This window comes from Canis lupus, chromosome 7, assembly GCF_048164855.1.
Source record: "Canis lupus baileyi chromosome 7, mCanLup2.hap1, whole genome shotgun sequence".
Classification (NCBI taxonomy): Eukaryota; Metazoa; Chordata; class Mammalia; order Carnivora; family Canidae; genus Canis; species Canis lupus.
The window spans coordinates 49,853,860-49,874,126 of NC_132844.1; the positions used below are offsets into that span (position 1 = coordinate 49,853,860).

General features: G+C 35.1%; 1 protein-coding gene across 1 annotated transcript in view; it reads right to left on the bottom strand.

Moving 5' to 3' along the window:
• Nucleotides 1–14,414: 14,414 nt before the first annotated feature.
• The window catches only part of GFRAL (GDNF family receptor alpha like), a 56,286-nt gene continuing 50,433 nt past the window's right edge, over nucleotides 14,415–20,267 (bottom strand). Inside the window, exons 7-9 of the mRNA XM_072832552.1 lie at nucleotides 17,501–17,596; nucleotides 17,346–17,418; nucleotides 14,415–14,714 (exon numbers count right to left, since the gene is read on the bottom strand). Coding sequence (XP_072688653.1) covers nucleotides 14,642–14,714; nucleotides 17,346–17,418; nucleotides 17,501–17,596 — 242 coding nt within the window. The 3' untranslated portion in view covers nucleotides 14,415–14,641. The remainder of the gene's footprint in view (nucleotides 14,715–17,345; nucleotides 17,419–17,500; nucleotides 17,597–20,267) is intronic.

The window sequence follows — 20,267 nt, forward strand, 5'->3', positions numbered from 1 at the left end:
AAAATGAGTACAGTATCAGGGACCTCTGTGACAACATCAAGCATACAAACATTTGTGTTATAGGAGTCCCAGAAGGAAAAGAGACAGAAAGGGACAGAAAGCCTGTTTAAGTAATAGCTGGAAAATTCCCTTTTCTGGGAAAAGAAACAGACATCAGGTACAGAAAGCACAGAGAGCTGAACAAAATGGGCCCAATTAAGTTCACACACAAAACAACAACAAAAAAGCAAACAGTTACATACAAGGAAACCCCATAAGCCTATAAGGTAGTTTTTCAGCGGAAATTTTGCAGGCCAGAAGGGAGTGACACAATATATTCAAAATGCTAAAAGGAAAAAAAGAATATAACCAAGAGTACTCTACTTGGTAAGGTTATCCTCCAAAATAGAAGGAGAGATAAAGAATTTCCCAAAAAAGCTAAAGGAGTTCATCACCATTAGACTGGTCTCTTAAGAAGAAAAGGAAAGGAAAAGGCCATAACTTGGATTAATTATGAAAAGAAAGAAAAAGAAAAAATTTCACTGGTAAAAACAAGCATATGGTACAGGTAGCAGATTTATAAAGTGGGTATGGAGGTTAAAAGACAAAAGTAATAAAATCAATTTTATCTACAAAAATTAGTTGAGACAAAATAAGAAGATGTAAGACATGACATCATATGCATAAAATGCAGAGGAGGGTAAAAAATATAGAGCTTTTAGCATGCATTCAATTTTAAGTGACCATCAACTTAATATAGACTGCTATACATAGGATATGATATATGAACCTTATGGTAACCACAAACCAAAAGCCAATAATAGATCCACAAAAACTGGAGACAGGAATCCAAGCATAACACGAAAGAAAACCACAAGGGAAGAGAGCAAGAGGACAAAGAAGAACTATAAAAACAACCAGAAAACAATAAAATGGTTCTAAGTACAAACTAATCAATAATTAAGTGTAAATGGTGTAAGTGCTTCAATCAAAAAAAAAAACAAAAAACAAAAAACAAAAAAAAAAAAAAAACAGGGTGACAGAATGGAATTTAAAAAAAAAAAATCTATATGCTATCTTGCTATCTACAAGAGAATCCCTTCAGATCTAAAGACATATAGATTGAAATAGAAGAGATGGAAACAAATATTCTATGCAAATGGAACAGAAAAAAAGCCAGGTTATTAATATCTATATCAGACAAAAGAGACTTTAAAACAAAGACTATGGGATGCCTGGGTGGCTCAGTGGTTGGGCGTCTGCCTTTGGCCCAGGGCATGATCCTGGGGTCCTGGGATCGAGTCTCGCATCGGGCTCCCTGCAGGGAGCCTGCTTTTCTTCTCTCTGCCTGTGTCTCTGCCTTTCTCTCTGTGTCTCTCATGAATAAATAAAATATTTTAAAAAATTAAAAAAATAAAACAAAGACTATAACAAGAGCCAAAGAAGAGCATTATGTAATGATGAAAAGATCCTTCCAAAAATAGTATGTGACAACTTTAAAAATCTGTTCATCTAATTAAAGAGCAACTAAATGTAAAGCAAATATTGGCATAAAGGAAGATATTGACAGTAATACGGCAGTAGGGGGTTTAACACCACATTTACATCAATGGATAGATCATTGGGACAGAAATTAGAAGAGTATAGCAGCTTTGAATGACACATCAGATGGACTTTACAGATACATACAGAACATTCCATCCAAAAGCAAAATGCACACTGTTCATGTACACATGGAACATTCTCCAAGATAGATTACATGTTAAATCACAAAACAAGTCTCAATAGGAAGATCAAACTTATCATATCAAGCATCTCTTCTGACCACAATGGCATAAGACTAGCAATCAATTATAAAAGTTGGAAAAAACCCCACAACACGTGAAAGCTAAACAATAGGTTACTAACCAACCAATGGTCAACGAAGAAACCAAAGAGGAAATAAGAAATACCTGAAAGCCAAAGATAGAGACAACAGTTGAGAAATCTTTACTACTGCAAAAGCAATTCTAAGAGGAAGTTTATAACAGTACAGGCCAACCACAAGAAAGGGAAAAAAATAAAAATAAATAAAACAACCTACTCTTATACCCAAAAGAAACTGGAAGAGCAAAAACAGTCCCAAGTCAGAAGGAAGGAACTAAAGATTAGAGAAGAAACAGATGAAAAAGATACAAAAAATATTAGAAAAGATCAATGAAACTAAGATTTGGTTCTTTGAAAAGATTAAAGATACTGATAAACTCTTAGCCAGATTTAAAGAAAGTACTCAAAATTAGGAAAAGAGAACTCACAACAGACACCAAAGAAAAACAAAGGATTATAAAAGACTACAAAAAAGTTACATTCCAAGAAATTGGACAACCTAGAAAAAAATTCCTAGAAATAAACAGTCTCCATGACTGAATCAGAAGAAAATCAGAATAGATCTACTAGTAGTCACAAAACTGATTCAGTAATCGACGAACTCCAATAAAAATAAAGGTCCAGGACCAGGCAGCTTCACAAGTGAATTTTTTTAGCATTTAAAAAAGAGTTAACATCTCTCCTTCTCAAACTATTCCAAAAAATTGAAGAGGAAGGAAATTTTCCAAATTTTACAAGGCCAGCATTAACCAAATAGCAAACCAAAACCAGATAAAGACAAAGACACACGCACACACACGCGTGCGCGCACAGAGGCCAATATCACTGATGAACATAGATACAAAAATCCTCAACAAAATATTAGCAAACCACATTCAACAACACATTAAAATGATCATTTGCCACAATCAAGTGGGATTTATGCTGAAGATTCAAGATAGATCAACATCTGTAAATATGGTATATCATGTTGATTTATTAACAAAATGAGAGTGGAAAACTGTATGATTAGCTCAATAGATGTGGAAACAGCATTTGACAAAAATTATCATCTATTCATGATAAAACCTCTCAAAATGGGTATAAGGGAACATACCTCAACATAATAAAGGCCATACATGACAAACCCACAGCTAATATACTCAATGGTGAAAAGCTGAAAGATCAGAATACAAGGATGCCCACTCTTACAACCTTATTCAACATAGTACTAGAAATCATAGCCTCAGCAATTGGATACCGAAGTAAACTGCATCCAAATTGGTAAAGAATAAACACGCAGTTCAGTGGAACAGAATAGAGAGCCCAGAAATTAATCCACACTTATAAATCAATTAACCTGTAATAAAGGAGGCTAGACTATACAGTGGAGAAAAGGGAGTCTTTTCAATAAATGGTGGTGTGAAATTGGACAGTTATATGACCAAAAATGAAACCGGACTATTTTCTTACATCATCCACAAGAAGAAACTCAAAACGGATTAAAGACCTAAATTTGAGACCTGAAACCTAAAAAGTCTTAGAAGAAAACATCGGCAATAATGTCTTGGACATCAGCCTCAAAAGTATTTTTCTGGATAGGTCTTCCCAGGCCAGGGTAACAAAAGCAAAAATAAACAACCCAGAGTACATCAAATTACAAAGCTTTTAGACAATGAAGGAAACCCTCCACAAAATCTTAAGGCAGCCTATTGATTAGGAAAAGGCATTAGCAATGCTATACCCATTAAGGGGTTAATATCTATACTATGCAAAGAACTTACACAACTCAGCTTCCCAGAAACAGAAAATGGGCATAGGAGCCTGAACAGACTTTTTTCCAGAGAAAGCACACAGATGGGCAACAGACACATGAAAAGATGCTGAATATAACTTATGCTCAGGCAAATACAAATCAAATCTACAATGAGATCATCTCATACCAGTCAGAATGCCTAGTATCAAAAAGACAAGAAATAACAAATGTTGGTGAGGATGCGGAGCAAAGGGAACTATGAATATAAATTGGTGCAGCCACAGTGGAAAACAGTATGGAGGTTCCTAAAAAACTAAAAATAGAGCTACCATATGACCAAATAATTCCACTTCTGGGTATTTACCCAAAGAAAATGAAGGCACTAATTAGATATATGTGTCCCTAGGCTTATTCCTATATAAATTTATAGTAGCCCAGCTATGGAAAAAACATACATGTCCAGATGAATAATGAAAATGTATTATCTATACACAGTGGAGTATTACTCAATCATAAAAAAAATGAAATCTTGCCATTTCTAAAAATATGGATGGACCTAGAGGGTATATGGTAAGTGAAATAAGACAGAACAAGACAAATACCATATGATTTTACTTCTATATGTAATCTAAAAAACACATGAACAGACAAGAAACAGATTCATAAATAAAGAGGAAAAAATTAGTGGTCCCCAGAGGGGTAGGGGTAGGAAAATAGATGAAGGGGTTAAGAGGCACAAACTTTCTATTATAAAATAAGTCACAGAAATGAGAAGTAGAACATAGGGAATATAGTCAATATTATTGTAATAGCTTTGTATGGTGGCAGAAAGAATGTAATTATGCTTTCTGTGGTGAACACTTTTTATTTTTTAAAGGTTTTATTTATTAGAGAGACAGAGACAGATGGGGGAGATGGAGGGAGGGACAGATGGGGGAGGAGAGACAGAGGAGAGACAGAGGAGAGACAATGAGTGGGGAGAGGAGCAGGCAGTGGGAGAAGGAGAAGCAGACTCCCTGCTGGGCAGGCAGCCCAGTGCAGGACTCAGTACCAGGACCCTGAGGTCACAAAATGTCAGTCAGCAGCCTAACTGACTTAGCCACCCAGGCACCACCCTGTGGTGAACATTTTACAATATATAATTGTTGAATCATCTATGTTGTACATCATCTATCTTGTACATCCGAAGTTATAGGTCAACTATATTTCAATTAAAAATAAAAACACAGTGTTGGTAACTATAGTCACCAGGCTATACATTGTATCTCCAGAACTCATTCATCTTATGAATGGAAGTTTTTATTCTTTGACCAACCTCTCTCCATTTCCACCTAGACTCCAGTGTCTGGTAACCACTGTTCTATTGCTTCCATGAGTTTAGTTATTTTAGAATCCACATAAGTAATATTATACAGAGTTTGCCTTTCCTTGACTTATTTCACTTAGCATCATGCCTTCAAATTCTATCCATGTTGTTGGAATGGCAGGATTTCCTTTCTTCTTATGGCTGGATATTCCATTGTATGTGTACATATGGATGGATGGAGATCTTCTTTATCCAACCATCCATAGATGGACTCTTAGATTGTTTCCATATCTTAACCATTGTGCTGCAATGAACATGAAAATGCAGACAGATCTTGAAGATTCTGATTTTATATCTTTTGGATTTTTCCCACGAGTGGGATTTCTGCATCAAATGGTAGATTATTTTTAATTTTTTGAGGAAACTCCATACTCTTTTCAATACTGTCTGTACCAACTTATATTCCCAGTGCACAAGTGTTCCGTTTCCTCCACTTTTTTTTGCCAAGACTTCTATTGTTATTTTTGCTAACAGTCGTTATAACAAGTATGAGATGATATCCTATTGTAGTTTTGATTTGTATTTCCCTGATGGTTAGTAATGCCGAACATCTTTTCATCTGTCTGTTGGACATTTTTATTTTTTATTTATTTATTTTTGTTGGACATTTTTAAAGAACTAAATGTCTAATCACTTTGCCCATTTTTAAGTTGGAATATATATATATATATATATATATATATATATATAGCTGTTGAAGTTGTCTGAGTTCCTTATTCATCTTGAGTATTAGCCCCTTATTAGACATGATTTGCAAATATTTTCTCTGATTTTATATATTGCTTTTTATGGTTTCATTTTATTTTCAGAATCTTTTTAATTGCATATAATTTCATTTATTTTTGCTTTTAGTAAGCAAGATTAATCTTAGTAAAAGCCTTTATTACCTACTTAAGAATTTAACTCAAGTTTATTCAATTTTAGGAATTGTCCATTTCTAAACATCCTCTTTTCTTATTCATTCAAAAGCCATGCATTTACCTAACTAGCAGGAACTGTACAAGACATTGCTGATATACTGGTAAACAAAGAAACCGGTCTCTGGCCTCAAGCAGCTGGAAGCCAGAGAAAAAGATAACTAATCAGATTATCACACAAATATGTGATCACACATGTAGTAATTGCTTCACATGAGAAGTACACAGTATTATCAAAGGGTTTGACAAGCTAGCTAGAGAGGTTCCCCAAGGAAGCAATCATCCAAAATCTACATGTTGCATGGGAGTTACCTTGGTGAAGAGGGGAGAAGATGAATGGTAGATCTAATATGAAGGTCAGTAGTAAGAAAGAGCTTCTCAATTTTAAGGGAGGAAAACAAAACCATTATGGCTGGAATACAGAGTGTGAATGAATTGGGAGCCTCATACAAAGTTAGGCTCGGGGAGGTAGGCAGGGGTCATCACATAGGGATTGGCAGTAAGAGTCATAGCTAACAGTTATTGAGCCCCTGCTACCTGCCAACACTGTTCTGTGGAATTTATATGTATCAAATAATTCAATCTTAACTTTATGAAAGATACTTATGATCCCTTAAATAATTAATGATAATCAATCGAAGTATGGAAAATTTAAGTAATTTTCCTAAACTCACTGAATTAAGGAGTATGGAATGATGAGTTTCCCACCAGGAAGTCTTGCTCTGGGTACTATGTTTTCCATCATTAAGTTATAGTAATTATTGCTTTAGGCTATGTTAAATTTATTATGTAGCCTAAAAGCTATGAGAAGGCATTTAGACATTTTAAGTAATGGACAGGTAAGAAGTAACATGGACAGACTGGAGGGGCAAGCATGTCTATAAGAAAAGAAGGGTCTACTACATTGGTCTCAATAAGAGATTGTCCAAACAAGACTTACATTTCTATTTTAACTAAATCTTTAACATTTCTTGTGTATAGAAGTACTTATCACCAGGTCAGAAGAACAAGTTTTCCCCTGTAGTCTAGGATTTTAGAAATGCTTAGTGAAGTAAGCATATAAATACCTTGTTTTTCAATTTCCTGTTTTCCAGTGAACAGATTCATCATATCCAACCATAGAGCAGCAGGGAATCAGATCATTGTTTATCCCTATTTTCTAGATTCCCTCTTAGTGCTAGGAATAATACATCATATCAGTAATTGCTCAACACATACAAGGTCACGGTTTTCCAGAGCTGGGACACTGCCTGTTTCTCCTGTGAAAGAACATTTTATATCTATCTCTCCATCTTGGGGCAAGAGTAGTCACCCTTGGTTTTGCTGATAGCCACAGCATTTCAAGCTTATATGACATCGCTACATGCTCTTCATTCTCTTTATGCTCAGTGATTTCCAGGACAATCCAGGACAGTCTCACACGCTATTTAAGTCCCAGTTTCCCAGACCATCCATTTTGTGCTTGCTTATTCCTTCACTCTGTTCATTTCCTAGTTGAATCCCATCTTTCATTCCTTCTTGCCCTTCCATTTCCTTGCACTGGACTTCAGAAATTCACAGTTGGTCATCAAACAATTCATTGCTTCTTTGGCCTTTTCATGTTACTTTCTCCCTGCTCTCATTCAATGATTCTGACTTATGGGCTGGATATTAGAACTATCATAGAAGATTCACACTAATGTGCTAGACTATGTCACATCAGTTAAATCCAGAAGGAAGGAGCATGGGCATTTAGTAAGTCTAAATGAGGGGAGGAGTGAGGAGGTGAGGAGGTGAGGAGTATACAGGGTTGAGAGCCATTAGATCAGTGGTTCTCAAATGGTGACCTTCATATGAGTAGTGGCAGCATCACCTGGGAACCTGCTAGGAACGCAAATTCTCAGTTTATCCCTGGTCAATTAAATATAAATGCAGAGATGGGGCCCAGAAAACTGTGCTTAACAACCCTTTGTGATAAGGACAGAGTTTGAGAACCATAGTTTTGGGCCAATGTGACTATTGCCTTGAACTCTATCCTCCCAGTTTTAGGCAGTTTCCTGCCATAACTCAATTCTTTCTGGACCTGGAGGTTGGGTTTTATATTCTTCCAAAATGTTTCTACTTGTTGTTGCTTCAAAATACCCCAAATCTTTGAAGAGAATATCGTCAAATTTAGTTACTCATTACCTGATTCTTTCAGGTACTATACTGAATTTTTTTTTTTTTTTTTTTTTGGTCATTTACTATTCTCTCAATTCCCTCTTACTCATGAGTACTCCAGTGCCTGGCTCAACTGTTTTTTTCCCCCCCTCCATTGCTATTCTTTGGTGATGTTAACATCCTTTCAGTGGTGTGTTTACTACTCAACATATGACCTTTATTCCTTGTTAGCTTCATTTATAATACCTTTTCCTCAATGTCCCCATCAATTCAGTAGCCCTATTAAATTTAACTTGTAAAATTGATTCAGGTCTCATTTTTCTACCTCTCTTGTACCACCATTCCCACCCAACAACCCCGGATCTCCACCAAGACCACAAAGCTTTGACTCTAGGACTTATTTGTGGTCTTCCTAATCATTGACAAAATGACTCAACTAACTTTTAATTAAATTCCCCTCCCTCTTCTTCCCTCCATTGAGCTTACCTGCAAAAATTCAACTGTGGCAAAATTCAGCTCCTTACCCATGACTAGTTGATGGCAAAAAAAAAAAGTAAGAATTTAAAAATTAAAAATAAAAAAAGTCACCCAACTTTGACATATTTTGTGACCACAAATATCATGCCAGGTGATTCAAGTAATTATAATTATATAGTAGAAAGCCCATATATACTTCTTACCCTATGCCAAGCATTTACAATCAATCTATAAACCTATTAAAGATTCCTTTCTTTCAAAACCTTATAACATAAGTGCTATTAACCTTATTTCAAAGTTGAGGGAACCAAAGCTCAGAATTTAAGTATTTTCACCCAAATCACAGAACAAGGAGCCAACAAGAATTTGAACCAAGGTAAGCTTAGGATGTTGCTGCTACAATACTTCTCTAATAAATTTACTTATCCATTCTCCAAAATAACCATTTCACAATCTCTCTTCCTTCTCCTATCTACTCCCCTCAGTTAGCAGTTGATGACTTCACATTCACAGAAACTCCAAACACACCCGTCATTGAAATGCTGTCCTTAGGAGCAAAACTCTAACACTTGCCTATATTCATTGTTTTCATTTTCTCATGCATCTCTCTTCACTTCACTGTAACTGGGCTTCTGTCTCCACCAAGTCAATAACATCTATTCCAGATCTCAAGGACTTATATTTCTGCCAAAACCAAAACTAAGTTACTTGTCCATCATAGATATTTGATGTTTGTGGATACTTCCTAGAGGACTTATTCCACTTTTATATTTATAGCTATTTCTTTTCCTATGTTTACATTGCCCTAATAATACCATCTGCTGTTCTTAGGAGGCTTATTACCTTCAGTGACTCATTAAATTAGTATTTTCAGGCAGAAGAGCAGTCATTGCATTGGTTTCAAAATATTAAAAGACTATAATAAATGTACGCATTCAGTAAAAATAGTCACCTTATAAAATATTTCTGCAGAACCAGTAAATTATGCAATAAGATAGAAAATTTCAATAAAGTCTCAAAGTATTTATTTAGCCATTTTAGGTATATATGCTTTCTTTTTCCACTATTATTTTATGTAAAGTAATAGTTTTTTTTAATAATCATGGAAATACATCCTCCTTAAGCCTTTTTAAGAACTTCTTTTTTTTTAAATTTTTTTTAAATTTTTTTTTTAAGAACTTCTATACAAAAAAAAAACTTCTATACAGAGGAAATAAAACTAATATTTATCTTAAAAATACTAAACTGTTGCATAAGGGAAATCAAATATTTTTATGAAAAAATAACTTCATGAACACACTCATACAATATTAACCAAGAATTGAAACCCCCTAATTAGTACTGTAAACATCCAACCAAAGCAAACTCTGGGCTTGCAAATGATTTTTACTTGAAAGATGGCTGTTTTAGGTTTGTAGTTGTGTTTCTACCTAGGCATAAAAAATTCAGAAAAGATTTTTGCCTAATAGTCCGTATTATCTCTGGTATAAATTCAACTTATATGCAGGTATCAAATAGTCCATTACACTCGAAATGAATAGTTACATATTTCATAGACATATTACTAGCATATTAACATAATCTAGCACTCGTGGAGAAGTTCCAGTTTTATGAAGTTTTAGGACTTTATCTAAAATTAAATCTGACAATGGTCTCTAACTAAAACTTTAAGTTGCTGTTTTAATATTTTTTTATGATAGTCATATCACAGAGAGACAGAGAGAGAGAGAGAGAGAGGCAGAGGCAGGCTCCATGCACCGGGAGCCCGACGTGGGATTCGATTCCGGGTCTCCAGGATCGCGCCCTGGGCCAAAGGCAGGCGCTAAACCGCTGCGCCACCCAGGGATCCCCCTTAAATTGCTGTTTTAAAGGCCAATTTTCCTTCTCTTTGTACAACCAAGATAATAGATACCTGTGTTACCAATCCCTGATAAAGGAAAGCACATTTATTGAAACTGACTTGACTGTGCAGAAAAGTTTTGGAAACACCCATTCTACCAGCCTAAGTTTCTGGATGCAACCAGTGTGGTCTGAATGAATACTCAAGGCTCACAGCAGCACTGAGGGAATGAGTTGAGAAACCTGAGTGCAGTGATTGCAGCTGGATACCCATATTAGAGTTTTGAGGAGCAATGTGTGAAATAATAGATAAGGACATGTAAAAAAAAATACCAGCGGGAATGCACCAAACACACATGCTAACCTGGCTTGCCTTTAAAGCTGTGATGCCATCATTTTGGCCATCAGTTTCTTAGGTTTTATACTTCAGTGGTAGAGCTCACAATTTTGCTTGTTCTAAATAAAGTAACAAGAGAATTTCCACTTACTCTTTAAGTTGTTCATATTCACTTCACCATACATGGCAATGAAAGGGATGCGTGTTTCAATAAGTTCCAAAAATATGTTCTCAGAAGTCCCACAGGGAATTCAAAAGTAGGAAGAGATAGGAGCCCCGGCTTTAGAGTAACAACAAAGTCCCTGTTTTCTTTCTGCCTTAAATCTCTTCCCAAGAAGCCTTTTTGATTCACCTTGCTGAGTTTCAGCTGGTGCCACTCTGCTGGCTGCTTGTGCCAAGGAACACCTGTGGTCTTTTATGCAAACAATTCTAGGGAGAAAAAGAGGCTGTGGGTAAATATGCAGAAGGAACTAGAGGCGCAAAAACTTGTAACTGGAATAACCAGACTACTCTGAAGGGAATTTCATCAATGCTTGAATTCTTCTGAGAAAGTCTGTGATAAGGTAACCCTTCTTCCAATGTTTTTTTTTTTCCCCAGAAATCACGGCAACCTCTGGTGGTAAACTTGCTTTCTCATCTTGGGAGGGAAAGATAAAAGGAAGATCTTAGAGAATTCTAAATTCAATGGTCTAGCTTAGATCTCACTCAGCGGTACCACAATCATATTTTTCTGGTTGGCTACTGGATAACTCCACATGGATATCCCAGTGGTATTGAAGTCAATGGTTCAAACCTGAAATAATTACTAGGATCGTTAGGTGGGGACCCAAAAGGGAACAAATTAGTAAAAAGTCCAAGTTATCTAAAACTGGATGGATATAAGAGAGTTTGAGTTTGGGAGTCTTTACACAGGTGTAGGTAGTTGTAGGAAAACCACAAAGAGTAATCCCGTAACTCAGGAACTCAAGGCTAGTATACAGCTGAGTCATTAATGCTGCCAGTCATGCAGGGAAAGGGAAATGTTTCTGTAATCCAGAAGGAGAAGTTTATGTAGAAAAAGCCACACTGGACAAAAACAGTGACATTCTGTCCAGGAGAACAGTCCAAGGTGGGCCCTCATGGAGGAATCCAGAGGAATATCTTCCCCCATCTTTTCACCATTGGCTGAACCCAACTGGAAGCCAGAGGACAAGAGAACCCGTATTTTATCCAGGTCAGCCTCCTGGAATATATACAAGGAGGAGAAAGGTGGGAACAGATCTGAAGAAAAGTGGCATACTGCCTTTTCCCATTCCAAGTTCATCTTCCCCCTGTATGAGCCAGTTTTCTAGGTAGCACCATGGTTTACCTAAGGCACAATCAGAATCCTACTCTTAATCTCTGTTCCTGGCATGATCTTTACAATGTTATTCTCTGCAAATGTCTAATCTCAAATCCCTATCCATTCTATTTATGTCCATGCAATTCTCTCCTGTCACCGCTACTCTCCATCACTCTGATACTCCAGCCTATCATTTCTTAGTAGCATCTATCACTTTCACAAATTACTGTCTTTATTTTTATGTTTCTCAAATTTCCAAGAGGACTCTTTTCAGAACTCTACCTCCGATGCCTAGTATAGTGACTGGTACATAGTATATGTCCACCAAATGTATGCTGAACACATGAATTAATGCAGGCCCTCAATATTTTTTAGCTTAACACTGCAGTGCACTTTTAACTGACTCCTTGACATCAGTGTTAGCCATCTTCAGTCCATCATTTACATTTCTGCTGACATGCCTCTTCTCATTCATAAATCAGAAGTCACTCCCCTTTTTGAAATTATTTAATGGCACCTTAAAGCTTTCCAAATGAAGAAGTTCATTCATTAAACAGTTTTTATTGAACATATATAAAGGGAAATCAGAGATGATTTTAGATTCCAAATTCACTCAGAATGTTTACAATTTACTAAGAGAAACAATAATAAAAAATAAATTGTAGTAAGGTATAGTAGTCTAAGATGGGGGAAGCACTGAGCAGGACTTCCTAATCCCAGAGCAGGGGAAGGCTGTGAGGGCAGGCTTTCTAGAGGACAGAAGGAGGAAGTGTGAAAGATAAGGGCGGGATTCAGACCATATTCTGAAGGGGTCTGAAAGCCACATTTATAGGATTTTGACTCCTTACTCACATACTTAAGGACTTTTTTGTATCTCAGTCCTGATGTTTGTCAGTTTTCTGTCCCATATTTTCTCAATTTAGACTCCCTGTCTTGAGATAACTGACTCTTTAAAGTTCTATAATGCTGCGTGTGCATTCCTGCTTCTGAAATTCTGCCCAAAAAGGCCTATTCATTCTTGCTGGCCTATGAGACAAGATTCTATTTCTAAAGGGCATCTGTCTTACACTCTGTCCTCCCCTTCCCTGCTCAATACAAACATATTTCTAAAAGCAGCTTGACTGCTTTCCTCAGTTTTCAAGAGACAGTCTGTGTTTCCTGGACATTAGCAAGCCCATATTAAATAGCAGGGATTTGGAGATAGAAGTGCCTACATTCTCTTCATATAACTTAGGTTGCTAACAGGCTCTGGGGTGTGTAAAATTTCTTGAGTGAGATTTCTGACTCACCAAATCATTCTTCCCTGTTATCTTTTGATAAGGGATGGCTTTTTCAGTGACTTCGAGTAAACATAGCAAATGGTAACTTCAAACTTAATTTAATATAGATGATTGAATCTGAAGCATAGTAAACAGCAATAAATATGAGACCAAACAGACAAAGTATTTGACCTTTAAATGTAAATATATTTCTATTTATTAGGATGCCTAGTTTATTGAAACGTTTTTGTTCCTGTGCCATTGTAAATAATAAAACCTCATATTTACTCTTAGCAGTGGTACTGATATGATTGCAGATAGTTGAAAAGCATGTATATAACAAAAACTAAACAAACATCTTTTTCACAATTTTCTAATCACAGTGTACTCTGGTGTCAAATCAAGCCAAAAGTAACATATAGAAGCAATATAGACTATAGCCATGAGAGTGTTAGTTTATTATTGCAGCAGTTCTTAGTAATTAGCATAGAAACAATTAAATTCATAAATATGTCATTTTTAAAATGCACATTGAGCTTTTCAGGCAATGTGTTGCTCTATATTTTTATAGGTATGAAATGAAGACATCAAGTTAAAAAAGTGAAATTCAACAGTATTTAAGTTACAGAAAGATCTCATTTCTGATTTTTAAGACTAATCATCTAGCCAATTATATTTAGGAACTTAAAGTCAATGCTAATGATGTAGCTAATGATTTGAAAATGGATAAGAATACAAAATAACAAATTATACTGGGTATTTCTATTAGCATTTTCCTTTTGGCAAGTCAATGGGAATTTATAAGATTGATCAGAAAAAAAAAAACTCTGCTAACTATAATATATTTTGATACAACTAATGGCAATTATATAGACTCAAATTTATCATTAAATCATGCAGCCTGTAACTTGGGTTAACACATTTTGCCTTCAAGGGAAACTTTAATTTTCTATCAGTGTCATAAAAGATATCACCATACATTTTTGCTCAAATACTTAAAAATAAATCTAACATCATGCTATTATTACTATTTCTTACATTATTATACTTAATGGTCCAATATCATTAGACCCATCTTCACATTTTCCTTTTTGAAAATTCCACATAGGATATTCTGTTGACTGGCTAAAAAGACTTCCTGTAAAGAAAGTGATTGTTAATGATCCGTGACTCTTTTTTTTAAATATATTTTTAAATATTTATATATATATATATATTTATTTATTTATTATTTATTTATTAGAGACACAGAGAAAGAGAGAGAGGCAGAGACACAGGCAGAGGGAGAAGCAGGCTCCCTTCAGGGAGCCTGATGCGGGACTCGATCCCAGGTCTCCAGGATCCCACCCTGGGCTGAAGATGGCACTAAACCTCTGATCCACCTGGGCTGCCCTGATCCGTGATTCTTAATGAATCATGAGTCCTCCAGGTATTTGGATTGGAGAATGATCTCTTGTCTGACTTGATATCCTGGAAGTTCTATATAAAAGTAAAAGCAAAAGTTAACAACATGTCATTTTAATGATTTTACAAATGAGTTTTCTCCCTTTTCCATTTTTCTCCATCTTTTTTTTTCTCCATCTTCCATTTTCTAATGGATTCTATGCCTGGAGAGAAAACTATAGTCAACTTTGTGAATGCAAAGTACCAATAATGGAATATCTTATGGTCTTTCTAAGAAGTATCATGCCTTTAACTGTGATTTCCAAGGAATCATTTTTTTGTTCAAGAATCTTTTAAATTACATTTAAGTTTTAAATTATTTAAGACTTATTTTATTTAATGTTTAAGATTTATTATTTATTTATTTACTTATTTATTTTAGAAAGAGTGGGAGGGGAGGGCAGAGGGAGAGGGCTAAGGAGAGAAGCAGTATCCCCACTGAGCACAGAATCCAAGTCAGGCTTGATTTTATGACCCTGAGATTATGACCTAAGCTGAAATCAAGAGTCAGATGCTTAACTGACTGGACTCCCCCAGGTGCCCAGGTGCCTCAATATTTAAGTTTTAAATTATTGGTTTCCCGCAAATTTCTCTGAAGATTTAGGGTTGTTTTAATTTTGCATACCATGAAACAAATGTAAAAATGTTAACTTGTATTACAGAAAGTCATTCTCATGGATTAAGCCTGACCACCAGGCGAGTGAACAATGCCTGAAGTCGCAAGCAGCCTTCTTTCATTGAGGTGCCAGTCATTCCCATATGTAGGGTAACATGGGTTTTGTTGTTACTGATGATTTTGTTTTGTTCTTTCCATGATGGCTTGTGCTTTTGTCATTTACTTAACCATAGATCATTTACTTTCTGGATCTTGCAGATCATGGGTAAGTGTTCATTTTAAATTGTATAGAAAATAATTTGTAACTACATGTGCTACACTTAATGGTATGAATGAATTACCTTAAAATACATGTTAAAGTAAAATCAAGATTTTTGTCTAAAACACCCACATTATTATTCATTAAAGGGATAGGCCTTTCTATGTAGATGAGAAAGGAGATGAACTTACACCAGACACACAGGGAATTTTGAAAGGCAACACCTTAGTTATCTGTAGTACAAAAGTAATCTGTAAAAACCCATTGGCCTATGTGGTAGATATGAACTTTATACAGTATGTGTGCCTAAGAAATAAAGATTCAGAACTATTAAAATAAGATTTTGCTAGACTAGAAAACCATCTGTGCCTGTCTAAAATGATACGTCTATGATGGAATATGTAGGCAGATCCAGTAACTGAACAGTGCTCTCAAATGTTTTAAATCAAAGTCAAGTTTAATAAATTCCAATGCTATTTCTGCCTCAAAAACTGATGCTGATTATTTAGCCTTTAAACTGTATCTTAAAACCCAAGAAACATATTCTCTTACACATTCAGCTTTTAAGGCCTTGGAGAAAAGCAGTTGTTTGGATACTGGTGTTGGTGAGCACCAAATTAAGTGCTCAGTGGGATGGAATCTACCATGTAGAAATGTAGATATTGCATTTAAAAGTAAATACATTTGAATATCTATAGGCAGAATGTGTACTCATCAAGTGCCTGACCTCTTAGTATCGCCATATACTTCCCTACTTAAGTCTTTCATTTTATTTGCTTGGTTGTCAAGGTCTCAAAGTGAGAGATTTCTGGAGGACCAATCAGTGTACATGCATTGGGTAGTATACTGAGTCCTCCTCTGTGAATATCATAAGAGAAATGTTTATTGCCAGTGCTCTACTCTAGTCCTAATCTTACTGATGAATATATTTTATGTGTGTGTACATATATATGTATGTGTGTATGTAAACATAAATATTTCTTCATTGTACAATACTCAAAGTATACATAACTATACACACATGTATGATGAATAAGAAAATGAACATCATTGTTTTATAAAGATGAGGATTTTTTAAATGAAAAGTAAGCAAATGCACATCATTTTATATCTATTTGTCAATGTTAAAGAAGTGGAAAAATTTTAGGCCCTGGATATTTAGAAATCTAGAGATTGATATATCTGTAACATAAGTCTCACATGTCTGCTGGAGCATTACTGCATACCAGGCAATGAGGGCAGCCAAGAAAAAAGATTTGGAAAGAATGAATTAATGTCAGGAAACAGTAATAAGTCTTTCTAAGGGTACCCTTTGAGGCCTCATTAAACATCTCTTTTAATAGTTATGTATTAAAACATGAATAAAGTTTATTAGCATATATTAAAGAGGAAATCTTCAGATAAACATAAACTGTATGAAGTCCACAACAGCTCCGTTATGTAAGCTGATCAATCCTGCAAATGATGTGAATAAGGAATGCAGCAGAGTTGAACTTGGATTTTGTAGGAAAACCAGGGGAAAGATTGATAACAGTTTAATTGGGGGGAACAATGCACATGTGCTTGTAAAATGCAACACACACACAAAAAAACCCTCCCTGATCACATTTCTCTTGCATCTGAAGACTCAGAGTAATGTTTCCTTGGACCTATCCCACATTAAAAAATGATTTAGTATGTCTTAACAGAGAAGCTTTCATTCTCAGGTCCTTTGTAAGGTCTGCCATAGTGAAATGTGCTCTAACCAGCTGATTGTGGTCTAGCCCTTCCCTTCTGAGTTGTATCCAGTTACCTCAGCTTGAGCATAACCAGGAGAAGGATTCCACAGGTGACTGTCATGCACATGACAGCATAGATTACTTCTCCTAGAAACAAAAGATTAAAAAACAATTACTAGATTTTTAGAGAAAATAAGTAGTAAAAATAAAAGATAGATTTTTAACTGACCGTTGAAGGGGGAATGAAATCCACTTAGAGTTATCTCCTTTGCATGTTTTCTTTTATGCAATGCCATACCTTTGACATTAGACAGGGTTGGATAATCTGAAAGAAAATAATGAAAATGAGATTACAGTATTTAAAAGCCATGTGTTATTTCTTTCTGTGGGTTCTAATTTGTTTTATATTACAAGGCAAAGATTTATTTCTGATATTATCTTAATAAAATCTGATAGATGAGGATGAAAGCGGGAGTACTTTCCTTACATTTTAAGTTTTTTTTCCCCCACCTTTTAATCAGAAAATTTTTTACAGACACTGTTTTGTTTTGTTTGTTTGTTTTTTTCCAAATCATGATTAGGAAAGTAGACTCCACTTTATGACAGCTACTGTACCTTATCAATAGACGAAGGAGAAAAAAAATCAGCAACTTGAAGCTACCCATTGTGATATTGAAAAGATCCTTTTTTTTCCCTTTTTTTTTTTAACAGGAGTAATTGTTTTAATGTGCTTTTAATGATATCTCATTTCTCTAAGGCCCTCTGTATTTATGAATTCTTATGGAGTCCCTAAAGCAATCACTCTGTTCACCCCTCCACTTAGATTTCAACATCTAGCTTCCTTTTTTCCCTATTCTGTCTCTGGTAAATCCCCTCTCTTTCTATTTTCATGTACTAGTTTTGTCACATTTATGGGAAAGCCACTCCGTGGCCCTAGCCTTCGTGGCAACATTTTGCTAAACACAATTTTACCTCATTTCACAACTCATAAGACAAAAAGATGTTTTAAAATTAACAAATCCATTTTAGGTGACTTTCACTGATAATTTTGAAGTGAAATCACCCCTAGTTTTGACTTAGTTCAACACAGATATGAATGTTAAATATACCAATAGCCCAATAAAAAATTTCTTTGATGATGAAGATTCAGGTAGGATTTGAATCTTTAGAAAAGGGCGAGGGAGATGAGATAAACCTTCCCCTTGGGAGATTTGCTGTCCAATCTGATTGTTTCATGTACTTTGAGACCTGGAAGTCTGAGTAGACTGTTGTTTGTAGAAATGAGTGCATCAATAGTGGAATAATACATCCGATGACAATTTGTGACAAGAAGCTCTGAGTAGGAAGGGAGATGGGAAGACATATTACCAATAGTTCCATTCAGTCCTCTCTCCACCAAGAGCTGCTACTGTACAGAAGCCAGCTGCTTGGAAGCCAAGATTTGAGGTCTAAGTTAGGAATAATCAGCAGAAAACACAGGAGACCGACTTCAAATCAGTAACAGAGCTCTCAGTATGGGTCCAAGAGAAGGAGCCCGACATAAGAGGATGGAAAAGTGAGGATTTTGTTATTAGAAAACTCCATTTTTGAGGAGTCTGACCTCTAATACAGTGAAGATGTTTTAGTTCAAGATTTTTTAATCCCCAATTTACATATTGGGTTTTCATATAATTAGTGAAGTCTGGCTTTCTTAGAAACTGAAAAATAAATGTCTTCTAAATGTGAAAGTAATAGAGTGTGTGATTTTTTTTTCAATTTTGTGATTATAAAATATATTTTGTTATTCACCATAGAGGTGGAATGGAAAAATTCAGCTATTTCAAATAATACCATTTTTATACTCTAGTGGTTCCTTCTTTTTGGAAGAATTAATTTTAATCAAATTGAACTTACAGATTTTAGTGAAACAAGTTATATTAAAATTTTATATTCAAATCACTTCAGAATATCAAAGATAGTTTTACTTTTAAAAAATTCTATAGGATTTTAGAATGTTTTAAAAATTCTTTTAAATTTAAAATTCTATGACATTTTGAGGGAGGTTCACGGCTCACATGGAAATGTATGTAATGTGGGTTGGCTAGTTATTTGAATGATGCTATAGTTTTCCTTTATGAAATTCTACCCCTAAGTACATTTGGTCTAGTTAGGTACCATGACTCTTCTTTGCATAAGAAAAAAGGTTACTAATTTGACAAATTAGACTGCCTTTTAAATATATCTGCCTAAAGTAATTGTTAAATGTTCACCTTGAAAGTTTAGAAAGAATCATCTCATTCACTAAATTTCACTCACATGGAACTCATTAACAAAGTTATAATAGATCAATGACAGAAATGTTAGCTAATGATCCCAGTGAAAATTTTAATGTGTCTAGCAATCACTCCACAATCTTAAATATTGCACCCTAGGAGGATACCGAATATCAGTTAGAGAGATTAATGTTTCAGAGGGTTTCTTGGCTACTGAAGCCCATTGGAGATTCTTCCTGCCTTTTATAAACAGTGAGGTTTACAGTGTTTTATAACCATGAAATTAAAGTCGGCAGAGTTAATAACCAACCTCAGTCCCACACCATCTGCTATATTTATAGATAAACACTGTCAGTGACTTGTTTATCTTAACTTGTACCCTAGAGGAGTTAAACACTATTATGAACTATATTGTAAAATCCCTGTACATTTGACAGGAAATCAAGATTAATTTCAGCCCTATGTTAAGAACAAATTTAAATAGTGTTCTCCCCAAATGGCTATAGAGATATGATCTTTTTTTTTCTTCCAAATCCTTGTGTAGCAGTGGCTGAGAGCTGATGGGATCTAAAATTTACTTTCTATAATTTATATGAAATGGTAAATGCCTCATTAAGATATGATAGATCAGACACAAAATAATGATTTTAAAAAATGTCAGAATAGTCAAAATAGAAATTAAATATATTACAAAATGCAAATATGTAAACCTTCAATTAAAATTCTAATTACATATACAAGTCA